The sequence below is a fragment of the Cornus florida genome, unplaced genomic scaffold, assembly GCF_030987335.1.
Source record: "Cornus florida cultivar Cherokee Brave unplaced genomic scaffold, ASM3098733v1 CherokeeBrave_3.0.0_Hap2_Chr05, whole genome shotgun sequence".
Classification (NCBI taxonomy): domain Eukaryota; kingdom Viridiplantae; phylum Streptophyta; class Magnoliopsida; order Cornales; family Cornaceae; genus Cornus; species Cornus florida.
The window spans coordinates 86,254,055-86,279,467 of record NW_026775575.1 but is presented as its reverse complement, the minus strand read 5'-3'; the positions used below and the strand labels follow the sequence as shown (position 1 = coordinate 86,279,467).

At 35.5% G+C, this 25,413-nt stretch overlaps 3 protein-coding genes and 1 long non-coding RNA gene across 5 annotated transcripts; 3 read left to right on the top strand and 1 right to left on the bottom strand.

The window, feature by feature from the left end:
- Positions 1-2,257: 2,257 nt before the first annotated feature.
- On the top strand, positions 2,258-8,782 carry LOC132307355 (glutamate receptor 3.4-like). Of its 2 annotated transcripts, XM_059805083.1 has the most exons (8): positions 2,258-2,496; positions 2,669-2,772; positions 3,058-3,424; positions 4,627-5,966; positions 6,296-6,573; positions 7,138-7,169; positions 7,301-7,710; positions 8,066-8,782. In XM_059805083.1, exons 3-8 carry the CDS (start codon positions 3,130-3,132, stop codon positions 8,525-8,527), a joined length of 2,817 nt encoding a protein of 938 aa, XP_059661066.1. In that variant the 5' UTR covers positions 2,258-2,496; positions 2,669-2,772; positions 3,058-3,129; the 3' UTR covers positions 8,528-8,782. The 2 variants fall into 2 exon arrangements, with proteins under 2 accessions (XP_059661066.1, XP_059661065.1); XM_059805082.1 differs by lacking the exon at positions 2,669-2,772.
- Positions 8,783-10,961: 2,179 nt separating this feature from the next.
- LOC132307353 (septum-promoting GTP-binding protein 1-like) lies at positions 10,962-13,329 on the top strand. Its single transcript, XM_059805080.1, has 6 exons — positions 10,962-11,491; positions 11,630-11,750; positions 11,883-11,979; positions 12,090-12,129; positions 12,238-12,321; positions 12,847-13,329. The coding sequence occupies exons 1-6, from the start codon at positions 11,135-11,137 to the stop codon at positions 13,009-13,011; spliced, it is 864 nt and encodes a 287-aa protein (XP_059661063.1). The 5' UTR covers positions 10,962-11,134; the 3' UTR covers positions 13,012-13,329.
- Positions 13,330-13,474: 145 nt separating this feature from the next.
- Positions 13,475-15,816, bottom strand: LOC132307354 (uncharacterized). Its single transcript, XR_009482216.1, has 3 exons — positions 15,474-15,816; positions 15,063-15,159; positions 13,475-14,901 (listed from the first exon to the last, which is right to left on the bottom strand). It is a non-coding gene; the product is annotated as an uncharacterized LOC132307354 (long non-coding RNA).
- Positions 15,817-16,535: 719 nt separating this feature from the next.
- On the top strand, positions 16,536-23,956 carry LOC132307352 (uncharacterized). The gene is made up of 2 exons (XM_059805079.1): positions 16,536-16,955; positions 23,554-23,956. Exons 1-2 carry the CDS (start codon positions 16,632-16,634, stop codon positions 23,728-23,730), a joined length of 501 nt encoding a protein of 166 aa, XP_059661062.1. The 5' UTR covers positions 16,536-16,631; the 3' UTR covers positions 23,731-23,956.
- The last annotated feature ends 1,457 nt before the right edge of the window (positions 23,957-25,413 follow it).

Here is a 25,413-nt window from a genome sequence, read left to right as displayed (position 1 = left end):
GGAAATAAAAGAAAAGTACTCCTTGTCCGTGTCCATGTGGATATAGTTGTAGTGTAGGTCGATTGTGAATTTTTGTGAGGGCTAGCAAAATATCTCCACGCAATGACAAAGACAAATTATAGCCTGGTAAATTGATACTTCCTTCTTTTGCATATTTGTGGGGTCACTTGTAATTAATTATGGGTCCATGATCTGGAAAAACATTAATTATGCTTTATTATCATTTTTTTTTTTTTTCCTAACGATCCTAATCCTATTTATACCTGCACATATAATTATATATATATATATATATATATATGTACGTATGAAGATGTATTTCTTTATGGGATTCTCTTCTTATTGGATTCTCTGTGGCGGGTGAAGTGAGTACGAAACCTGTGCTTGAAAGCATAACTCTTTACTAATCTACCTTTGGAATCGTTGGTGTTCACCAAAATAAGAGACAAAACTGTTCAAATTTTTATACTCCTAACAAGTTTCATGTCAATAAAAAAAAAAACAATTAAAAAAAATATTAAATTGAATTTTTTTTTTATTTTTATTTTTTTTTTTTATTCATATTAGACATTTTAAGCACACAAGGAGAGAAGTTGTTCGCACTCCATTGCTACGAAAAAAAAAATTTATATGAAAACTACATCAAATTCTTTCGGAATTTGGCATTGGAAAAGGAAAATAAATGGGATTGAATTTTTAATAAAATTTTATTTGTTTGTTTGGAATTATATACATTTTTCACAGGCTTGACCGAGGAAGATGATGAAGCCGAAGAAACCGTGTCGTTGACTCGCTTGTCGCTAGAGCCTGGATGGTTAAGACAGATTTACAATTTAGGGAGAGAATGAGAAAGAGAGATATAGAGAGAGAGACAGAAATTAGAAAGAGAAGTAAGGAAATTCAAGTGAATAGCTACCAAAGTGATGGAGAAACTGAGAACGACGGAGTCACGACGGTGTGTGGGTGTAGATCTGGGATGGTGAGAGGCGACTTCAAAGTTCAACCGCAAGAAACAGAGTTACAGAGGCCTGAGACGGTGTGTGGGTCTGAGAAGATGAGAGACTAATCGGCAATACAGAAGATGAGAGGACTGAGGAGGCGATACAGATTATAGAGGATGAGATGACTAAGGAGGGGACGCGAGGCGGCTTCAAAGATCGGAACTTGAGAAGGTAGGTTTAGGTTCACTCTTGAGTTTTCGTGGTTTACATCAGGTGACTCAAGTCAATAAGTCAATGATCAGATACAAAACAAAAGCACTAAGGTGAACCATGTGGTGAGTGACTGAGTGCTGCCTTTGAAGTGGTGTTACTGGTGAATGACTATGTAATTAATTATATATATAATTAAATATATAATCATATATATATAGAGATATATATATACAGTTCGGTTTGGGTCCTAAGGATTTTCATGTATGAGTCTGGAATACTCATAATTTCAGATTTTTAAAACCGAACCGAAGTCCTGATTCGGTTTTGTTCTTTGGTTCCATAATTTTTTTGTGCACCTTATGCATATTACATATTTAGGGCTACGTTTGGTATCTTAAAAATAATAAAAAATTATAACATTAGTTACGAAAAAAAGAAATGAGTGAATAATGTTAACGTTATAGAGATTCATTGTTGGATGAAGAAAAAAAGAAAAAAAAAAGAGAGAGAAAATGATAATAATCATGTTTTGTAAGAAAATTATTTTAATAATATACCACAAAATCATTTTTTATAAAAATAAAAATAAATTTAGTATTGAATTTTTTATTAAAATATTTATCTTTTCATCCATTTCCTTTCATTTTCAAGGATGATAACAAAATCAATTCATCAAACTTTCCAAATCCTTTCACTTCCTCTATTCTCTCTCTAAAATTTTATACTGAACACGAGAAAAAGAAAAAAAAAAAAAAACAAAGCATCTCCCCATTTCCCTTCTTTTATTTTCATTCCATTCATTTCTTTTAAATATATATATATATATATTTTATAATTAATCCCAGTTTTTTTTTTTTTCGAATATTTAATCCCAGTTTAATTAGTCAAATATTATTTTACATGTGACGTGGTAATACACCTACAAAAAAATCGTGTTTCACATTGGAAGTTTGGGACCCAGTTTCAAAAATTGAGTATTAAAAACGACAATTAAAGAATGTTTGGACCAATCACCATTTGCTGACGTGGACTTATCCCAATCATTAATTCTTTCTTTAATTTCCAATTTTTTATTTTATTTTAATCATAACATAAAAAAATAATGTATGCATATCTCAGTCTCTGTAAGTTCAAAGCTAGTTGTTGGAGAATAAACAAAGTGAAGAAAGATTCTTGACCGACCTTGCAAGACTCTTTTAAGCTTCTAAAGCTCTCTCTCTGCTACATGTGAAAGAGAATTTGTTCCGTTCGGTGGTTTTTAAGCGTTTTATGTATGTATTATGTGTAAATGGACTCCAAATGTTCAACGATCTATCAATAGACAATAGGGTGTGGCTTTCAGGTAACATTCATGTCACCCAACAACTTCTTCGAAACTATGATGATTAATAATTGTGTCCTTTTCTTTCAATTTCTTATATCATCCATGTGGGTTCTTTAATACTGATGAATATTAACCTATTTTTTAATATATTTATTGTTTGTATACATATACACACATACTGTGTGGATAGCACAATAATGGGTATGTGAAAAAGCAGCTGCTGAATCCGCAGCCAAAATTTGCAGCTTATGTCCACCCACGTGAACCATCTGCAGATTTATCAATTTCCTTTGTGTGAGTTTGATTATTTCCCATTCTGAATATAATAAATGTTTTACTTCTAGTTTCCCATGTTCATACCGGTATTTACTATCCAAGTTGCTCTATATATCTTGGATTTTAGATTCAGATCGTTGTATTTTTGTTGTTTTCTGCTGATTAATATTTCATATTCTATATCTAACTTTTGTTATTGAGATGGGTACTAAGAGTCTTAGAATACCCATGTTGGGAAATCCTTGTACTCTCTGTCTCCAAACTATGTTGTAAGCTTTATTTTCATGCTACATCTGTCAACAGGTGCTTAATTTCTTATATTGATGCTAATATGAGCTGAAGAATTCAATCTGTCAATTGCTGGATTCCTAAGTAATGAAGGACTCTGTATTCACGGGGAGAAGATTAGTGGTGTTCATTTTTCTTGTCTGGGTGCCTATGGAAGTCATGGGTCAGACTGGAAATGTTAGTAGTGTCTCTTCTTCAAGGCCTAGTGTTGTGAATGTTGGAGCTTTGTTCACTTTCAATTCGGTTATTGGACGATCCGTGATGCCGGCGATTGCAGCTGCATTTGCTGATGTCAATTCTGATTCGAGGGTTCTTGCCGGGACAAAATTGAATATTATTAAACATGACACCAATTGCAGTGGGTTTCTTGGAACTATTGAAGGTAATCTCTCAACACAGAACCTTTAACACATGAATAATTGATTGTTTTCTGTTTAAGCTACTGATTGACATTTCCTGTAATTGTTATTGGGAAGATAACTCTTTATTTGGGGCATCCAAAAATGGAATTTTCCATTGATTTTATAATTCAGAAGATGCTTTAGAAGGGAAATTCTAGTCTTTTGATTGAGGACTGCACAACTTATTTAAAATAGAGACCGTCTATATTAGTTGTCCTTGTTCCAATTGAATTTGCAGTTTTGAATTTCAATTGTCTGTTCATGTATGACATTGTGTTATGTTGCTTATAAAATTCCAGTATCAATTTCTTATAAATGCAATACTTTTTCATCAACTATAGTTTTGGTAGCATATTTAAAGTTGCCCTATATTTCTTCTGCTGGAGTTGTTCCTAAGTATTGACTTGAAAATGTTGTCTAGCCCACCTATCCGCAATAAATGAGAAGGCATCTGATGAGTTGCAAATTCTTTGTGAGTATGATCTGTATAATTAGTAAATGATGGGCTTTAGCATAAATGATTATTATTATTTTTCCTTTTCTTTTCATTTGTTCTTTGGTTGGCTTGATGGCCCAGCCCTGGGTTGTTTATCTATGCCGGCTTGAGTTGTCCACTTGTCCTTGGTTGTTCTTTTGTTCCATTGGTGTGTTATCTCTAAAGTATTGAATTTTGATGCCAGAAATGTCGTGTAACGTTTTTTTTTTTTATCTTTCTTTGCAATGAAATTGTGCAGATATTGGTATGAAGTAGCAGCATATTTGAATTTTATGACTTACTAAAAAACCACCTATTAAGTATGCCTGTCAATTAAGTTGATAAACAGCCTGAATAAATGAGAGATACTGGGGTGGAAGCATGATGATAAACAAACTTGTTTTGGTTGTAACAGAACAAGAAGCACTTCTAAAAGATTTGGTCTGCTTGATTTACAAGGAGCCATAATATAATTAACTCAAAGATACTATGAACAGTCTTTAGCACTTTATGTCTGAAATTGTACTTTTGTGACCATTTATCAATAATAGTAACTTAATTATGACCAAAATCCCCTTTTTGTAAATGAGAATTGGGGATGGATAAAAAAAAAAAATTGTTTCACCAACTGCTCTCTCTGTCTCTCTCTCTCATACACACATTAGAATAAAGAGATGCAAATTTGACCACACTTCCTTACTCATGTAGCTTTGCAGCTGATGGAGAAAGATGTAGTCGTTGCAATTGGCCCCCAGTCCTCTGGAATAGCACATGTTATCTCCCATGTTGCTAATGAACTACATGTACCACTCATATCATTTAGTGCGACAGACCCCACTCTTTCTGCATTGCAGTACCCATATTTTCTACGCACCACACAGAGTGACTATTTCCAGATGTATGCAATAGCTGATTTGGTTCAATTCTATGGGTGGAGGGAGGTAGTTGCCATCTTTGTAGACGATGATTATGGTAGAAGCGGGATTTCTGTATTGGGTGACGCCCTTGCAAAGAAGCGCGCCAAGATTTCTTACAAGGCTCCCTTTAGTCCCGGATCCAACAAAAGTGATATCATTGACTTGTTAGTTGGGATAAACCTGGTGGAATCTCGGGTTTATGTTGTACATGTAAATCCTGACTCTGGTCTGACAATATTTTCTGTAGCAAAGAGTCTTGGAATGATGGCAAATGGCTATGTTTGGATTGCGACAGATTGGCTTCCTTCAGTTTTGGATTCGTCAGAATTAGTTGATGCTGACACAATGGGCCTCTTACAAGGGGTTATTGCTCTTCGCCATCACACTCCAGATTCTGATCTCAAAAAGAGATTTACATCTAGGTGGAGAACCATAAAAGATAAGGAAACCTCGAGCTTCAATTCTTATGCACTCTATGCTTATGACTCTGTTTGGCTAGTTGCCCATGCCCTTGATGCTTTCTTTAATGAAGGTGGAAACATCTCTTTCTCTAATGACCCAAAGTTGCACGACACCAAGGGAAGTGCACTGCACTTAACATCACTCCGTATTTTTGATGAAGGCCAAAAATTGCTCCAGAAACTTATTGCAGTTAACTTCACAGGTCTAAGTGGTCAGGTTCAATTTGATCCAGAGAAGAATTTAGTTCGTCCCGCATATGATGTGCTTAACATTGGTGGAACAGGATCACGCAGGATAGGTTATTGGTCAAATTATTCTGGTCTCTCTATTGTTGCTCCAGAGATCTTATATAAGAAGCCCCCAAACACTTCTGCCAGTAATCAACAACTTTATAGTGTAATATGGCCTGGTGAAACTACAATACAGCCTCGGGGATGGGTGTTCCCCAACAATGGGAAACCGTTACAAATTGCAGTGCCATACCGAGTAAACTATCCAGAATATGTAACTAAAGACAATGACCCCCCAGGGGCGAGAGGATACTGCATTGATGTCTTTGAAGCTGCATTGAAATTGTTGCCTTACCCTGTTGTCCACGAGTACAAACCGTATGGAGATGGTCAGAGAAACCCTGTCTACAGCAAGCTTGTGAATGACGTTGCTGAAAATGTGAGTACCTGCTTTTAAATTTATAATCTCGAGTAGTGGTGTAATGTATCTTATTGCTGAATAGATTTAGGTTTGTGACAGCATCACTGAACAACCCCCTCTCCTAAAATAAATAAATAATATAAAACTAAAAACTTGCAGTACTGCATTGACTTTAGCATGAATCAAATATTGTGTGTACATGCGCTTTGCTTGTGTGTAGGTAAATATATCCTCTGTAGGACTATTTGGGGTAGGTTTTGTGATATTTGTTAGTGTTGGTCTGAGGTTTTCAAAGTCATTCTGAAGGATAGGTTGCAGTAATTATCCTGATTTACTTCACTTTTCAGAAATATGATGCAGGTGTTGGGGATATTACAATTACTACAAATAGGACAAGGATTGTGGACTTTACACAGCCTTACATGGAATCTGGACTTGTCATAGTTGCTCCTGTCAAAGGGAGAAAGTCTAATGCCTGGGCTTTCCTCAGGCCATTTACGTGGGAAATGTGGGGTGTAACTGCTGCCTTCTTTCTTTTAGTGGGAGCTGTTGTTTGGATTCTTGAGCATCGGATGAACCATGAATTCCGTGGTCCACCAAGGCAGCAACTTATGACAATCTTTTGGTTAGTATCTTTTTAACTCATCAAGTCTTCTGATCTGAATAAAGCCACAGCATGTCTTACGGGAAGATAATGTCAAAGCATTTGATTGTTGGACTTGGATTTTGCTCGGGCTTGCACCTCCTTGACATAGCATGAGACCTTATTTGCTAAAACACTATATGCGGGTGCTATACCTCCAATTATAAAGATATATAAACAGCCATGGAAAAAGGAAACTGATGAGCATAAATATGAGTTGATTACCTGAATATTTTATAGTAGACTATATAATGGATGGAGACATAGGTACTAGGTTATAACTCTGAAATTTTCTTACTTTTAATTAAATTAATTAAGAGGCAATTTTGGCTAGTGCTACCCAATTATCCTTCCTGGAAATGGTCCAGGTCACATGAATGACAGTATAAAAAACCAGGTTAGATCCTAATTTAGCCTTGCCTTCTGGTCGACCCTTTTTTTAAAGTACACCTACTTCGTGTTGTTATATGTTAAGTACTCATGCTAAGATTGATTCTATTCTTGTCTAGAAAAAAGAATACTAAGAGATGGTTTTTAACCTTGCAGGTTTAGTTTCTCGACAATGTTTTTTGCACACAGTAAGTAAACAACCCTAGTCGCTTATGCTTTCTTCTTTTAAGTTATCACATGGTTTTTTCTAGTTAATTGTGATGTTGGGAAATTTTTGCTTGAAACTTTTAATATTCTTCACTGTTTGGACTCAATGCAGAAGAGACCACTGTCAGCACCCTGGGACGCATGGTGTTGCTCTTATGGCTCTTTGTGGTTTTAATTATCAATTCAAGCTACACAGCTAGTTTAACATCAATCCTGACGGTGCAGCAGCTGACATCACAAATTGAAGGGATTGACAGTTTGATTTCAAGTAACGTACCAATTGGAGTTCAGGATGGGTCATTTGCATATAACTATCTGATTGAAGAACTCAACATTGCACCGTCTAGACTCAAATTCTTAAGAAACCAGGATGAATATTTGACTGCCCTTAATCAAGGTCCAAACGGTGGTGGTGTAGCTGCCATTGTTGATGAGCTTCCTTACATTGAACTCTTCCTGGTCAACACCAATTGCAAATTTAAGATTGTGGGACAGGAGTTTACAAAAAGCGGATGGGGATTTGTAAGTTCCTTCACAGTATAAGATTTCCAGATGCAAATACTATGGAAATTAAACAGTGCGTGTTAGATGCTGCCTATTTTATTTTGCATATACTAAAAAATACAACATTGATTTAAAAATCATACTAATTTATGCCAAATTCGTGTTCCTTTTCCTTATTCTCCTCTGCAATATTTGTATAATCTTGATTGATGGCTGCACTGAAAGCATTCAATTGGTTTTGGGGTCCTATAAAAGAGAGATATATTAGATTGACAATATATAATTGAACCATATTCTTTCTGTATCATGCACTATTAGTCCAAATTTACGAGTTCCTCCATTATGATTCTCAAGTTCATTTTCTTCCACTCAGGCATTCCAGAGGGATTCTCCTCTTGCAGTGGACTTGTCAACTGCCATTCTTCAACTCTCAGAGAATGGTGATCTCCAAAGAATCCATGATAAATGGCTATTGAAGAGTCAATGCTCGGCACAAACCAACCAAATTGACCAAAACACTCTTGGTCTCACGAGCTTCTGGGGCCTATTCCTTTTATGTGGCGTTGCTTGTTTCATTTCTCTTTCTGTGTTCTTCTGTAGGGTGTGCTTGCAGTACCGCAGGTATCTTCCCGAGGATGAGGAACAAGAGATTGAGCGGCCTGAACCTGTAAGGTCTAGACGCACACTCCACGTAGGTAGCTTCAGGGACTTGATTGATTTTGTTGATAAGAAAGAAGCTGAGATCAAGCAGAAGCTCAGGCGGAAGACTAGCGATTCCAGCAACAAACAAGAAGCTAGCCCGAGCTCTGATGGGCAACCCAATTCACCTTCCTAAGGAACATTTGTTCTTGGGCTGCTGATTTTTTTATTTTTTTTTTGTAATTTTAAACCATTAGTCCTGCACTTGGGTGAGTATATATGATCAGTATACAAAAACTTGTATTATATGTTGCTATGATATCAAAGGTTAGGCAGCTAGAATGAAAATGTCATCTATATATTCCTATATTACTCTCTGAAAATCAAATTAAACTTTTGATTTTTAGTTTTTCAATAATCAAAACTTTTAGCTGATTTTAATTTTTATTTATATCTGCTTGACTTGTTGATATCTTCTTGAATGGTATTCTCAAAGAAGATCTTGTTCCCATTTACCGAACATAATAATGTTAATGGTCTTTGTGGCTCCCATTAAGCATGGACTTTCAAGATAGATGACCAAAAAGTATTGTTATTGTTTTAGATTTGTTTCTTGGAACTATTGATTTGAGGCAACATTTAGTTTGACAAAGGGGTGTAAGAGGTTTGAGGCTGAGGTTTTTGATCTTTTGGTCAGTAGCCTATAAATAAAATTCTATAGTTAATTTTTTTTTTTTTTTGGGGATAATTATATTTACCTTCCCTATAGATTGCCTAATTAATAGAAACCTCCTCTATAGTTTCAAATATAACACTAATCTCCCATTTTAGTGTTGATTTTAACCAGAAAGTGTTAAATGACTATTATAACCATTGTACTTTGTTAATTTTTGATGTAAAATATCTATTTCTTTATAAACAAAATAGTTTTTTCAAACTTTCTAAGGATATTCTTGAATTTTAAGTAAATATTGAACATGACATCAGAAAACAAACAAGAATGTGAGATTTTATGATAGGAGAAATCATTATTACAAAGACTTACACCTGAGGGGAGGTCACTATTATATTTGAAATGAGGGGGAGGTGAGATCCTGTTATTTAGGTAATTTACAAGAGAGGTAAGTGTAATTATTCCCTTTTTTTACATAGAGTTTTAAAAAAAATTACTATTTTTATTTATTTAAAAAGTTTAAGCAAATACACCCCTACGATATTTGTCCTTAGTCTGAATTCTCAACCTCCTCTTGAGGAGAAAAAATATAACCATTTAAACTAATAAGAAGATCAATTTGATTACTCTCCAACTTGAGACACATCATATCATATGATTCATCAATTTTAATAAGAAAGTTGCATTCCCAATCATGCAATTTCAAAAGATTTTAGAAGATCATACCAATTAAACAAGAGAATAATATAACCAACCTTCACGGTTGATTTAATATAGAAATTTCAACTTTTTCAAATCACCACCAACCTATATCATTCATTATTCAATTAATCAATTTAGTTGATGGTCTATTACTAGGTTCTATTCTATGACCCATTTTTTTTTTTTTTCCATCAAGTGGACCACAACAGAATTTCCGTTAGAAAATTAGGAGAAAGACAAATATGTGCCATGAAAACTAGTCCTCGTGGCAGATTCTTCTACAACCATTTGTTCTAATTGATGGAACCTAGAACATGATTGAATTGACTTTTAATTTTTGTGGCCATTTCTTGTTCTAATTGAATTCATCTTTATATCTAGGTGGCCTCCTATCCTTTTACCTAACACTTTATTGGTTGCAAGAGATTTTTATATCAAACTGTATCCTGTGGTCCTCTTTTGCTATTGACAAGAGCAGATGATTCAATTATACGAGAATACATATTAATTCTCAAACAGTTATGCTTTGGAATGGGATGGATATTTCTTGAGTACTTAAGAAGATGAATCATGATTTCAACTTTTAGTGTAGTTTAATTTAGCCCACCACATCATTCCATTAAATTCCTCCATACAAATCTTACACTGATAATGAGAAAATATTTTTAAAAATAATATAAAAATAAAAATAGCCAGCATCAACAGTTACTCAACAAATTACTCACACATACACTCTTTAACGTGTCTTATTTTGATCTCTTATAAAATTTGACGCGTGTGCTCAACCACACTGTCAACATTTTGTTTTCGGTAGACCTTTCAACCAAACTTTATAAAATGACAATTTTATTCTTTCCTAATATAAAATGCAATTAAATATATTATTATAATATAAAGACATTATTGACTTTTCACACTCAATATATCTTTTGAGCTAGATAAACGAGTTCAAACACTGAATAGGCTCCCCGAATTTAATTTTTTAAAACCTTAAAAAAAAATTGATGCAATTTATCTAAAAAAAAATGAAACACTTCAAAGATAAGATGATTTTCACAAAAAAAACATTTTTGTTTTTTGTTAACAAAGAGTGTTCCTATCCCGATTGAGACAAGTCCCTTCTTCGACTTGTGCCCGCAATCATGGGAGTCACACCGTGTTATTAAACATCTTTACACGTTGAGAGACTTTATGCCAACTCTATGATGATTCACAAACCTTATGTTCAAAATAACCATCAAATGAAAGCTACAAAAGCCAAATAAAAGCCAATTAAGCCGGCAAATTTGACTATTTTATTGTTTGGCCCCTAAAACCGGTCAACCGTCCCCATGATGCGGCCTCCACAAGAAGTGAGAAAAATAGTGAGTTCTAAAAATACCAACACTAGAGAAATATGAGACCACAATATGCCAAGCTACCATTTTCATGGCCACTAGAGCTCTTGAGGCCATCCGTAGCATGACTCAGCTTTGCCGAATCCCATTGCGCTTCAAGCTTAGAAGACGAATCCTCCGACGAGTCTCCATCCTCCGCCGCCACCTCCTGATGCTCTGGAGCCAAGTCCTCTCCTGCGTGATTGGGAAGTCGGTCCATTATCGACCACTACCACGCGCCACCATCTCTTCCTCTTCTTCTTCCCCCTCTCCGGGCGCTGTCAAGTGTGGATTTGCACCCGAGGACTCCCCATCCCCGAACTGCGATCACCACAAGGATTCTTCGGATTTGGTTGCTTTGAAGATCAGTCTTTTGGGTGATTGCCAGATTGGGAAAACTAGTTTTCTGGTTGGTCTAATTTTATGTCTATGACATATTTTCTTCCACTTTCCTGGCAACCAAACAAAGCATTATGTTTTTTTAGTAGCATTGTTAATGTAATGCTGATCATTTTTCTTTGACTTTCCCTTTTGTTATTCATCAAAGACAAAGTATGTAGGGAAAGAGAAAGAGCAAGAAGACCTCCAGAACACAGGATTGAATCAAATGGACAAAACACTGTGTGTTAAAGGGGCACATATTACTTATAATATCTGGGAAGTGGAAGGTATGTATGCATGCAAACATGTATGTGTTTATATATACACACAAATATTGTATGTATAAATTGAAATGCTAGCACAATCTTTGTGGCAGATGAACTGAGATTAATCTATCAATTAATATTTTGATGGTGTAGGAGACGAAAATACTCAGAACAATGTCCCAATCGCTTGTAAAGACTCTGTAGCAATGTTATTCATGTTCGATCTAACAAGCCGATGTACTCTAAATAGGTATATTTTCAGCTATCTAATCTTTGGTATGTTATGTGAAATGAGTGTAGGATGATTTACCTTTTGCCCTTGAGAATCCTTCACAATTATTTTCCTGGAATTGTGTGCAGTGTCATCAACTGGTATCAAGAAGCAAGGAAATGGAATCAGGTACTCACATTTCATTCTCTCCCATGTTCTTCATTTCTCTGCATTTCACTGTGTTTCAAAGATCATGTCAAATTTTATTTCAATAAAAATATTTCTCGATTGTTGCAGACTGCAATTCCGATACTAATAGGAACCAAGTTTGATGATTTTGTCCAACTGCCAATAGATCTGCAATGGACAATCGCAAGTCAGGTAATATTTTTTAATCTATAAATGAGCAAAATGGTGCAAGTTTTTTCAGAAATCTTCATCTACAAGCCACACAAATGAGAAAATATTTTGAATCAGTTCACATCAAAATGTAGAAAGGCAGTTTTTATTTTTTTATTTGTCAGAATGCTGGGAAAAAAGAAAAAAGAAAAAAAAGTTACAGAATATGTATCATGTGCTATTTTTACATTGTCAACGACAAAATAATACAATGATGATGTAAGTTAGAAAAACCATAATCAGTAATTCAGCAAGTGTAAACAAACGAAAACACTAGTATTGAACATGGAAAACAATTCAAACGACTTGGGAGAAAAAGAAAAAAAAAATTCCAAGTCAGTTCTTGAGGAATAAAGTTCTTGAACCATATGAAAAAGCAACAGATGGGCAAGTCCTCAGCTAGAATTTAGGCCATCATATATTACTAACGTAAAAACAGTACAGAGCTTTCTTGGAGAAAGGTCTCAGTAGGCAATCTTAACAAGTTCTGTATCTTATTCTCAACAGGCAAGAGCATATGCAAAGGCCTTGAATGCGACACTCTTCTTTTCAAGTGCGACCTACAACATCAATGTGAATAAGATCTTCAAGTTCATCACGGCAAAGCTCTTTAACCTACCATGGACTTTGGAACGTAATCTGACAATCGGGGAGCCCATCATCGATTTCTAGACTTCACCTTGGATCAGACCTCCTGCGGATTGCCAATTAGCACGTATAGAGATTGTTTGATCCTACAATAAGTGTTTAAATCAACCAGTCACTGGATCTGTCAGTGCTGTCAGTTCATAGTGAATATTTGAGTTGTTTCCTTTGACTATGATGGAGAGGAATTTAGAGGTGCAGTGCATGTCCTCATGTAACTCTGTGTCATTCCAAGTGTAGAAAGAGTTCTGTGGAGTAGGGGGAAAAATGAAATAATCACACATTAGTCTAATGTAGCTTATTATTTGATAAATGCAAGCCATGGAGGTTTATTTTTATTTTTTATTTTTTATTTTTTTTAAAGGAAATATATGATACATTTTCTCTGAGTGAATAGAATTGTAAAAGGTATTCTCTATGAAAATAATAATAATAATAGAAGGACGCTAGAGAGAAATCTATCAAGAAAAGTGAAGAGTGACAATTATGAGATGAACGGCAGCAAAAGGAACTTCAAGAGATGTGCAGATGCAAGAGTGAAATCCAACAGAAGAGAGCCAGCAACAAACCAAAATTACATAAACATCAGGTTATTCTTCTGCCGATGGCATCGTTATTAGAAGAGCGGGTATGGCACTTGTGCTCTGTGAAAAGGGCGTGGAACTGTTCTTTGGTGTTATATTATTTACTAGAACAAGTTTTTTTTTGTGTCAAAGATGTGTTCAAACACAGTAAGTGCATTTTCAGAACATATAAATACTATATATATATATATATATATATATATATATATATATATTTTGACTTAATTGTTCTAAAAAAACATGACTTCCTGTCCCTGTAGACTGCTTGGTTGTTCGGTAAGTTATACTTTCAGTTTCCCTGTCTTGTAATAGGTTAGATTTTTATAACCAATAAAACAGGCAAGAAGAAACATAAGGATTTCTCTGTCAACAAGTTCCAAGCAACCAGGCAAACTGTGACACTCCAAACTCAAAATTGTGAGTTGCCAGGCATTAATTGTACATCAACAAAAAAATGCACAAAAATTCACAGTTCTAAGCTCAAGTTACAAGAATACCCAAATAAGTGTTAAAAGTATATTGTCCATTTTGGTGGTAAGAGATTGCCCTCAAATGCTTGGTCCTGCGAGTAGAACACTCAAACTTCGGTGACCATTTGGAAGGGTTTGGAAGTTCATAAACTGCTTACCATCAGATTGTGACAATTGTATAATTGAATCAACTACATCACGTTTATGGCATAAAATTTCTGAAGAAGGAGACTCATTTGTACAGCAGATAAAGGAACCACATTAAATACATGATAGAGAAATGCAACAAACTAAATATGTGTGAGATAGATAAATAAAAACTAATTTGAATGTTATTGTGCTCTGATCTTTAATAATTAGAAGTCAAAAGCCAAGATGTGGGTGGACTCCAAATCGATATATTTGTCATATACTATTCATAGGTTAAAAGCTGAAAAATCAGTATAAATCCCATATAACATATATGCCATCAACAACAAAAACTAAAAATTACTTTAAAATCCAATCTAAAAATGGAAATAAGGGCATTACTCAAATTTCACTTGTGTCTTTGGGGAATGCAGTTGCAAATAGTAGATAAATAAAAACTAATTTGAATGTTATTGTGCCCTAATCTTTAATAATTAGAAGTCAAAAGCCAAGATGTGGGTGGACTCCAAATCGATATATTTGTCATATACTATTCATAGGTTAAAAGCTGAAAAATCAGTATAAATCCCATATAACATATATGCCATCAACAACAAAAACTAAAAATTACTTTAAAATCCAATCTAAAAATGGAAATAAGGGCATTACTCAAATTTCACTTGTATCTTTGGGGAATGCAGTTGCAAATAGTAGAAGGCTCTTTTGGTTCTTCCCTGCACATAAAACATTTGATTCATTCATCAGAAACAAAAATACTTCAGAAAGTAAATTACAGATTCCTACAATCAATACAGTGAATTAAATGTATGGAATTCCAACAACCGAAAACCTCAGCCAGCAAAGAAATTTAATGAAACATAATTCTGTCATTTACCTTTCTGGGGTTCTATGTGATGAATTACAAATCATTTGCTATGTTTCAAATAGAACCCAAAACAAAAGGGTGAAAAATGGGTGGATTCAAAACATGCCTGCATAGTACACAAGTAATATAAACTTAAAATATGAAAAGAAAACAAATTTACAACTCCGTTTCAGATTCATCAATCCATATCAAGGAAACACCCATATATGCAAATAAAAAACAAACAAAGATGAATCATGTAACTTGGAATTGGATTCAAGTGGGAGCACATTGTGATTGATTCACTTTCGCAATTCAAATATTAACACCAACCCACATTACCCACTGAGTATTCTCCAATGCAAGTATGCATATATGTAAATAAATAATTCATTGTATAAGTATATATGTATAAAGAAGAAGGTTTGAAATGTGGAATACTTGGATGACATCTTCGGGTGATCTGTGAGCCTCTTTGGGTGTCAATGTTCTCCCTCTGGAATGCCCCATGGGCTTTATCAGTACTCGTAGATGTTCTTCACTCTCTCTCTCATAGATCCCCTCTCTTCTCTCTCTTGATGGGAAGCAGAAATGAGGATTTCACTCCGACGGCTGGCAATGTTAATGGGTCGGACACATTACCCAGACCCGACCCATCATTTATTTTTATTTTGACTTTGAAGGACAATTATTTTTTTGAGAAAGGAAAAAAAAACAAATGGACTATTAAATTGGGATGGAAGGAATATTAAACATAATAATTTTATTTTTGGGTAATATATAAAATTCAGATAGATAAGTATGAAATTTATATTTAAATGTAAAATATTGAGTAATTATTTTTGTGTGAAATAATAATAACAGATCTTTGTCAAATAAGATACAAGACATCGAATCCTGTTTAAAAGATTGAAGTACAAATAGACTCTAAATCCAAATAAATTTGTTAAGAATTGATTTTTTTTGTCTAATTTATCATTGAACATGCACTTTATTCTAGAATATGGATTTTTAAATTTTTTTTAAGACTAAAAAGTACAAATAAGTGCCATTTTTCCATTATAAAGGCGACCAATTACTATATAATCCAAAACCAAAATTTTGTTTTAAATATTCAATAAATTTTAAAATTAGTTTTTTAAAATATAAGAAAATGTTTAAAAGGCTTCATATAAAAATAATATTTTAATAAAATTTTCATGTATTTTTCATTGTATGTGGCAAAATTTTCAAAGTCATGGCAATTTTCCACTAAAAAAAAAAAAACTTCTTAGATTTCATTTTCTTTTAAAAAAAAAGCTTTCCAAAATCGCAAATTAATTAAAAATTCAATATATAACAACATTAATGAAAGTTATGAGGACATTTTACTCTTTATAAAAAACGCTTAATGCTTAATCTTCACAATTATATATATTTATTTTCGAATATGATCAATTTTCTGACGACATGGTCATAGCAATTTTCACGCTTCTACACTATTTAATTATTTATATATAATCTGTTGAACATTCAACGCTTCAAGATCCTCTTTTTGCTACTCCCAAAACTGTACAACAAACGGAACCAGAGTGAGAGAGAGAGAAACAGTGATTCCAAATGGGGGCTCTGATAAAGCTAATAGACGCAATACTGTTTATCTTCTTCATGGTCTTCCCTGTTTTAGCTCTGGTTATCGACTCCCAAATTTGCTTTCCTGACAAGTACTTCCCTGACAACCTCGTCGATCTCAAGCTCTGGTACACACGCGAGTATGGGGATTACTTGGTGGACGAGAAGCCCAATTTCTTTGTGGGTATTGTATGGCTCGAGCTTCTCTTCCTCTGTCCTCTCTCCATCTTCAATCTCTTCGGTATTATGGGTGGCAAGTCTTGGTTCAACACCACTTGCTTGGTCTATGGCGTCTCTGCTTTCACTTCCATGGTATGTTTTTTTCAATTCTCTTCTGATTTTCTGGTGTTTGTTTTTCTTGTTTTTCTTGTTTTTGAGAAAATGAAGTGGTTTTGCAATATGCCTTTACTGCTTTGGTTTGTGTTTGGAAATTATTTATTTCACATTTTTTACATACTATACTTGAATTGAGTGGACAAAATGATGGTTGGTTAGTGTAATTTTCTAAATCTGGATCTGCCCTGCTTATTGAGAATTGTGATAATTGTTTTAGGGCTATATTTGGTGCATAGGAATATAATATCCAATGGAATGGAACGCCCATTTTAGCTTTCCGTTCATTTTCCACCGTTTGGTGCCACAATGACAACGAATTCTCTTGGAATTACCAAACACACACAATCATCAATTACTCACACACAACACACACACAAAATTCAACTGTAGTCACCAATCACACAAAAAAAAAAAATTTTTATAGTAAGGTTAAAGTGCCATTTACTCTATCTTTATGAAGTAACAAATAGATATCCCATTGCATTGTAGAATTGCAACAAAAAATAAGCTCGTGCTATGTTTGGGAGCACCAAATCCGCTGCTTGGATTTCCTCCAATTACAAATCCAAGGTGCCGATTCGGGGCTCCCACATGCAACATCAGTGAATTTATCTTATAAAATAAAGTCTTCTATCACATTCTATATATCTTGCTGATTTCATCTTGTTTCTGAAGGGTTTCATTTTCCCAAAGGGTGTTGGGGATGAATGACTTGGGTTTGATGGAATGATCATTTAAGTTTATTAAATCGTTTCTGTTTCAAAATTTTAATTCTAAAATACTACAATAATTAGGTTTAATAATTTATAAAAAATTAAATTGTGATATAATAATATAGTAATTGTGACATTCGCCGTAAATAAAGTTATAATAAATATTTAGCAAGAATAATATATAATAGAATATCAAATATTCTTATCGATAAATATAAAATGTACAATGAATCATGAAAGGGTCAACTCGAACTCGACGCATTTATAAATAGTTGATATCGATTTAGTTAAACGGTCTAAAAATCTCGACCCCAACCCTTAAAATTCACAACGTGGTTTATGGATCGGGGTAAAAATTTCTACTGCTAGCCAAGTGATTTCTCAAGTTGTTTCTCTCTTTCTCCTCATCTCACGCTCTTCTCTAAACAAATTACTCTACATTCCAACTTACCTTCCTCTGTTGTGTTTCTTCATCTTTCTTCAATTCCTCCCTCCCTCTCTCTCGAGGGAGGAGCAATAAGCCTTGAAAGCAGAAGAAGAACATTCGAAAAGATCAAACCCATGCAATATAGGAATCAATCAGAAGTGTACTTAACATGCTTCCAATCTCCATAGTGCCATTTGAACCTCATGACTCCACCGCCTTGACATAGACACGTCACTTGGCTCCAACTTTGAAATCAGAAGATGTGAAATAGAGGAGTTACAGAACCACTTGCCATAGGCGACCTAGCTGCCTCACAAACTGCCTACGAGAGACTTTCTGACCCGAAGCACCACCCAAAATGTGATGAATTTTTAAACTTGCATATCAGTGGTAGGGAGGCTAGGAAGTGATGTGATGAAGGTTATGGAAGGGAGAAGAGCCGTGAGAACAGGGAGGGGGAAGAAGAAGAAACTAGAGTTGAAACTCACATGGAGAGCTTTCTCTCTTTGTAATATATAGAGAGAAGCTCTCCTCCCCTAAGTTCTCCATGAAGGCCTCTCATAATTAGCACATTTCTTGATGAGATGACTAGTTCATCTCCAGTGTGGCAAAGTTATGTTGATTAAACGTACTGTGGAGTTGGAGGGCTTTGTACAAAAAATGGTGGATTAAATTTATGTGTTTATAGGAGCATTTCTGTAGGTCATACCCTTGAATGTAAGTAGGCAAGTTCTCCTTCTAGAATTCAGCATGGTTTGGCCATCTGACTAATTTCCCTTATTAGCAAAATATGTGATCTCCAGTGGTATACCTACCATGAATGGAGCTAAATAAAATTGGATACACTTATCCACAATTAAGAAAGTTGAACCTTTTGTTTCTTCCATCTCCGGGAGCAGATTCTCTTAAGTAAACTTGTGCAGTAAATTTGCAGTGGGACTCATTGGTTATCCAGTCGTTTTCTACATGAGTAACATGTCTTGCGGCCTAAGCGAAGAGGGTGAGTCACTCCTCATACTTTACAAACTCTCTATTTTTTTGTTCTTTTTTTTTTTTTTTCCCCCATTTTCTTTTCCTGGGGAATTTCACTGCTTTCAAATTGCCAAAAAGACAAGCTTTGTTTTCAGTCTCTCTCTCTCTTCTTCTCTTTGTATGTTCAGTTCTCTCTCATATCCATTCTCTTCTATCTTCTTTTGTTTCCTTTAGTTGACAATGAGTTGCAGACTGATAAGCTATAATTTATTGGGTTTTTCATACCATGAAAGGATGAAATAAAGAACTTCTGGTTTAATAGGAGATTTGATCCAATTCGTCCCCCACCCCAATTCTCTCTTGTTGCCCAAGGAAGGACTCTAGAGGGAGGGTGAATAGAGTCCTTGTCTAATAATGGCAGATTTAAAATTTATAGCAATGCAATTTTAGCAAGCTACTTAACACAAATATGCAATTTCATATAGGCAGAATTATAATAAACAAATTAGTAAGTTGCAGCAAGTATAAACTGAAATGCAAAGAGAAGAGATAGAGAAATTGCAAACATAGACACCGCGATTTTAGCGAGGTTCGGAAACTTCTACTCCTTGGCTCAAGACCCCTCTTGAGACTTCCTAATCCACTATGGCTCCTCCTTACGGGTGGAGAGCAAACCTTGTCTTTAAGCAACTCCTTGCTTCACCTTGTTAAGAGACAACCACTTTAGACTTCCTTTGGGCCAAACCAACCCTTACAATAGCTCTGCTAAGAGAAACTCCTTCTCTTAGTCTTTCAACATATTTGATAGAAATATGGAAGTGTTACAAACTCTCTCTCTCTCAAATATAAGATTACAACTCACTCTAGAGAATCAATGAATACAAGTGAACTTCACTCTCTAAGTATGATGTATATGAGGGGAATAATTATAGAACAACAGCTCTGTATCTAAGTGTAAATCTCAGAACGAAAACTCTGAATGAATGTCTGAAATTGCTCAAGAAATTCGCAGCTTCTCTCTCTCTCTGTTTTGGCTATGCAAGCTTGTGTAGGAGAAGATGATTGATTGTTTAGAACAAGAGCTCTATCAAAGAGTAATATCAGAATAAAAGCTCTATAGAATGGTAGAGCAAAAGCTCTCTTGGATGCACGAAAATGGCTCTCACAGCTTTGTCTTTTTAGGCTAAAGCACACCCTTTGCAGACAGCATATATCAGCATATATAGACTCTTCGTTGGTCAATAGCCGTTGTAAACCCTCTTCTAGATTAAGACATGTCAGTGCTGCATTTGGCAGAGAAACTTCATTTGACAAAGAAACCTTATTTGGTAGAGCAGCTCTGTGCATTGAGCAGACATCTAATTTGGAATTATGTATTTGGCCCTTTCATAGACAATATAGCTGTTGACTTCAAGAAAGAAACAATTCAACACAGCTAAGGAACAGTCAATATATCAATATGCGCATGGGTGAGAATCTGCAGAGTCATAGAGTAAGACATGGACTAAAAGACAGAAAAAATCTGTAGCAGCTTTATTTGACTCACCAAAGAAGTCGACTTAGTTGAGAACTAAGTCGGCTCAGTTCAAGAACAAGTCAACTCGGTTAATAACTGAGTCGGCTGAGTTGTGTAATTTCAAGGTTCTGAAAGTGATTAGCCTCGGCCTGATTGAGTTGACCGGGTTGAGAAGGGAGTCGGCTCAGTTGAAGACTGAGTCGGCTGGATTGAAAATTGAGTCGGCTAAGTTGAGGTTTTCAATTATGCAACTCTCGGCCAATATGAGTCGGCTGAGTTCAAAGACTAAGTCGGCTCAGTTGTATTTTAGCAGAAAATCAAAATTGTTTGTGGTCTGCAACAGGCTTCTGCACAGGACTTATGTACACAGCTTATTTCCATTGAAAACATTTACTTTAAGTTTACAATGTAAATAAGGAAGTATCCCCCATTTGGATTCAATAAAAAATATAAAAAAATTGAAATCCTATTAAATCAAAATGTGAAAATTCAGTTTTAGTACAAATTGGGGTTCCCGGCAGTTTTGGTAAAACTTGATCCTCCATGTAGGCTCATGTAGAATTGATGAAAAAATCCCATAAAATCAGTTTAGGCTATTTGAAGTGTAAGGAGTAATTACCGGGAAAAATTATCTTGGAAAAATGTTTTCTTCAAAAATTCATTTTTCACACTTAGCCAAAAACACAGTTTTCATGATGCGCAGACAAGGGTCATAAAGTCTGTTACCAACTTATGGTAATGAAGGCTTCTCATGCCTTAATCGTTGACCAATATGAATCATGTGATTGATGTGCATGGTCTTAGCATTTCTAGCACAAGTGATGAGTTCTTTATAAGTTTATGCAAGCTTGAACTAACTCATTCTTTTAGCAAAGACTTCATGTGTCAATTATATGAATGAAGTGCATAGTCTATTGTTAATGGATATAGGAGCATATGAATGATGCATGATATGCATGGTCCTATAGAGATGAGCTTCAAATAGATTCATAAATACCTTGACAATAAATTCTAAACACTCACCAACCTGTCTATCCCTTTCTTCATGCTTTGTCTATGATCGTGTAGGCTTTTAGGTAGACTTGCTTCCTTCCTTTATTTGAGTTGCTTTCTTGCTTGTTGTAGTCCAAGCTATCTTTGGATGGAGTTTGCATTTGGTTCCTTGCAACTTCATTTTCCTTTGCTTTCCATAGATGTGATCTTGAGTAATGGAATACTTGGAATGGTCTTTACGATTTTCATTGAGGTTCTTCTTTGAATGTAAATCATCTATAACAATGTAAACATTAGTCCTTAAACACCATTAATGGTTTGTTATCATCAAAATGCATAGATTGTCCTTGGATGGAATCCTTATGGTCAACATCTCTCTCTCTCTCTCTATATATATATATGGGACACATATCAAGACCCTCTCTAATTTTGGTGGAATGGTATATTGTTGGACACTTGGACTGCCAATCAGCTGTGTAATTAGAATGAGCCTTTTTTTTTTTTTTGATTCCTGGGATTTACCTATATTGATGATGCATAAGTAGAAATTTGCAATGAGATCGTTGAACAACCCAGAGAAGAGAAATTCTTTATCTGCTTATCACATCAGTTCCATCTAGAATAATATTGTTTAAAATTCACTGCAGAAGTTGATATCTAAAAGAAACAATGAAAGCAAATATGGAAGAGAGAAAATTGTTCAAAGAGAGAGGGAGAGGGAACAAGCCTAATAAATTTTTTTTAATGGAAAAAAAAAAAAAAAAAAAAAAAAAGGAAAAGAAAAAGAAGAAGATGATGGAAGCTTGACACCCGTTTCACAATGACGGATGCATTTATCAAGGAGAAATAGTTGATGAGCTAAAATCACACTGCACAGTCTACAATATGCTTTTACTTTAAAGGAGCTAGATATGGAGGGGAAGTCATCAATTCCCCTACAATTTTTCATGCATTTGATTCATATTCGCTTTAGGTTGAGAAGTGGGCGGGGGGTCGACTTCTGGAAGGATGTGTGGTGTGGGAATCACTTGCTAGAGTCCATCTATCCGCGTCTATATCAGATAGTCGTGGACAAGGAGGAGTTGGTGGCCAACTTTTATCGCCTTGATAGTGGGAGGTTGTTTTGACATATTTAGTTTGGCCCATTCCGGGATTTGGAGCTCGGAGACAATGGTGAGTTTCTGGTTGTGCTGTATCGTCGGGAGCTGGGATGTGGTGGGGGGCGGGGAAGGGGAAGGGGTTTGATGTTTGGTGTTGGATGGAGGCCAATCATGGGATTCTAGAGCTGCGTTCTTTCTGCAGGAGTCTGACGGATGTTTGCGGGCCTTCCTTTCCTTGGAAGGCAGTGTGGCGCACCAAGGCACTGCTCAAGGTGTCCTTTTTTTTGGTTGGACGGTGGTCCTAGGGAGGATTTTGACCATTAATAATCTGGGGAGGAGGGTTCAGATGATGGTTAATTGGTCTCTTGCATTGCCTGGTAGCTCAAGATTGTTGGGCTATGCTTTTTCCCCTTTTTGCCCTTTTTTGAGTTATGCCAGAGTCCTGCAGAGCATGCTTGAGACTTAGGGAGGGTGTGCAGTGAGAGTGGCGCCCTAGATACTTGGAGGGTGGCACCCTTTTGCCTATGGTGGGGGCTGTGGCAAGAGTGGAACAAGTGGTCCTTAGATGGAGTCGATGTTCCGGTTTGGGTGCTTAAGTTCTCTGTTCTTTATACTTTAATTTTTAGGGGTTCACGGATGGAATTGTAAATCAGTGGAGAATAGTGTCTTATGTGGATCCATCGATTGTATAGCAGACCCCTTGGTCTAACCTTTGCTCTTATTATGTGCTCCCTGCACTCGTTATTAAAATAGTGGAATGTACATGCATGAGGCGAAGAACTAATGAAAGTGAAAATTATAGAAGAAACTGTTGTGCCTTTTTCCTTTTCCTCATAAATTTTATGCATCTCAGGTTGCCATATTAGCAGAACTGATCGGTTCCCGGAAGGCATCGGAAGAGTTATTGATGATGTACTACCCCTTCATGGGTTTTGCAGTTTTAGCCATTCTGCGCGGCCTGCTACCTCACTCTGGCAAGACTACCGCAATGGGCAAAAGACCTGCATTGAATAGGAAAAAGAAGGCTTGATGTCTTTCAACTTGGCGACTGATATTTTCTGTTCCTCTCATCTTTAGAAAATTTCCCATTCCAGTTTTTTTGCAGTTGGCTGATTTAAGTTCATTATGCATCAACTGAACTGAAGTTATGAACAAGAATCATTTGTAAATTGATTTTGTTACAAGCTACGATGATATCCACAGAAGTTTGAACAAATGCTGGTTTATGATGAGTTCCAATTATGGCTGTTATGAAATTGATGCAAGTCTGTATATATATATATATATATATATATATAATAATCATTAAGCAGGGTAAAATACCAAGCTGTTCATGTTTGTTTGCGTGAAAATACATCTTAGTTCTTATTGTTATGCTGCGATTGTTTTCATTAATTTAGGAATTTATAGGCTTCAAGAAAGAATTATATTATTGGGTTCTCTCTTTGTAGGCTTAGCTCCATAAGGTGATCTTCATATATATATATATATATATATATAGTTTTTATTTTTGTTTTTCAAAGGTGGTCTTCATAAATCAAGTGGTAAAATAATACCCCTTTTAGTTTCTCAGGAGATCATTTTTTCTTTCTCCCCTTGAATAAAGTTTCAATCATCTAACCTTCAACTTTCTTCTCTTATTGGTTCCCTCCATGCATCTCTTATTGGTTCATCCTAATATCAGTAGATTCCCATTTTTCTGAATTCACATGCATGTGTATTTGGAAACTCAAAACCAAATGGATATTGACACAATTTGATTAATTACATTTACTCGTAAAAAATACCAAGTCAGTTGATTTTTTTTACAGTTTTGCACAATTTTTACTAGGGAGTTTGATTCTGGGTAGTCACAACAGCCCTTGTAGCTGTCTAACATGGTCTCAACCAAAGTGATTACATTAGTATGCAAACAAACAGAAACAACTTGTTCACATGCTTGATTTAACCAGATATTTTTGGTCCCGATAGAGACGGTCTGGACGGAGTTTATGCCCTCCGTAGATGCACCATCAATGCAATAAAAGTTTATGATCAGTCACATTCAGTTCTCAAAGTTGTTGTTGAATTTAGCTGTGAACATGGGAAAGTTCCAAAACTTGCAATGGCAGATCCAGAGGACTTGATGAGTAGGACGGACAGATGTGTGCAAGATGATGATGATGGAAGAGACTATGACACAACAAATCATCTTCAGTTCATTCCAAATATTGCTAAATGTTAACACGGCTAGATTTCATTTAGGAACATGTAAAATGACTTGATTATACGTGTGGGAACACTCACAGCCACAAATTCAAAGGTCATACATCGCCGCCCCAACTCTCTCTCCCTCCTCTCTAACTTTCTCTCTCTAACAGGTTTGTCTTTTCACTCTGCCTCCCTGTTCCCTTTCACATAAGTGGGGAGATAAAGGCCGCCTCTCGCTGCTGTAATAAATTCGGTGCGCTCTATGGGTGTTTTTTTACGCCAGTTTTTTGTTTTTTCGGTTAGATCTGTTTATGTTCGGTTGGTTTTCAGATCACATGGGCAGATTTGTTGTTTTCTCCGATTAGATCTCCGGTCTAGATTGGTTTTGGTTTTCCTCGTCTCGATTTAATTTTTTTTTCCGTAATTTGATCTTGTGTGGAGTTTATTGGGTGTTGGAGCACCTTGTGGTTGTAATTTTGGAGTGGTTGCTGTGTTGATGGCCAGACTTTTCGATCTCTCCTGT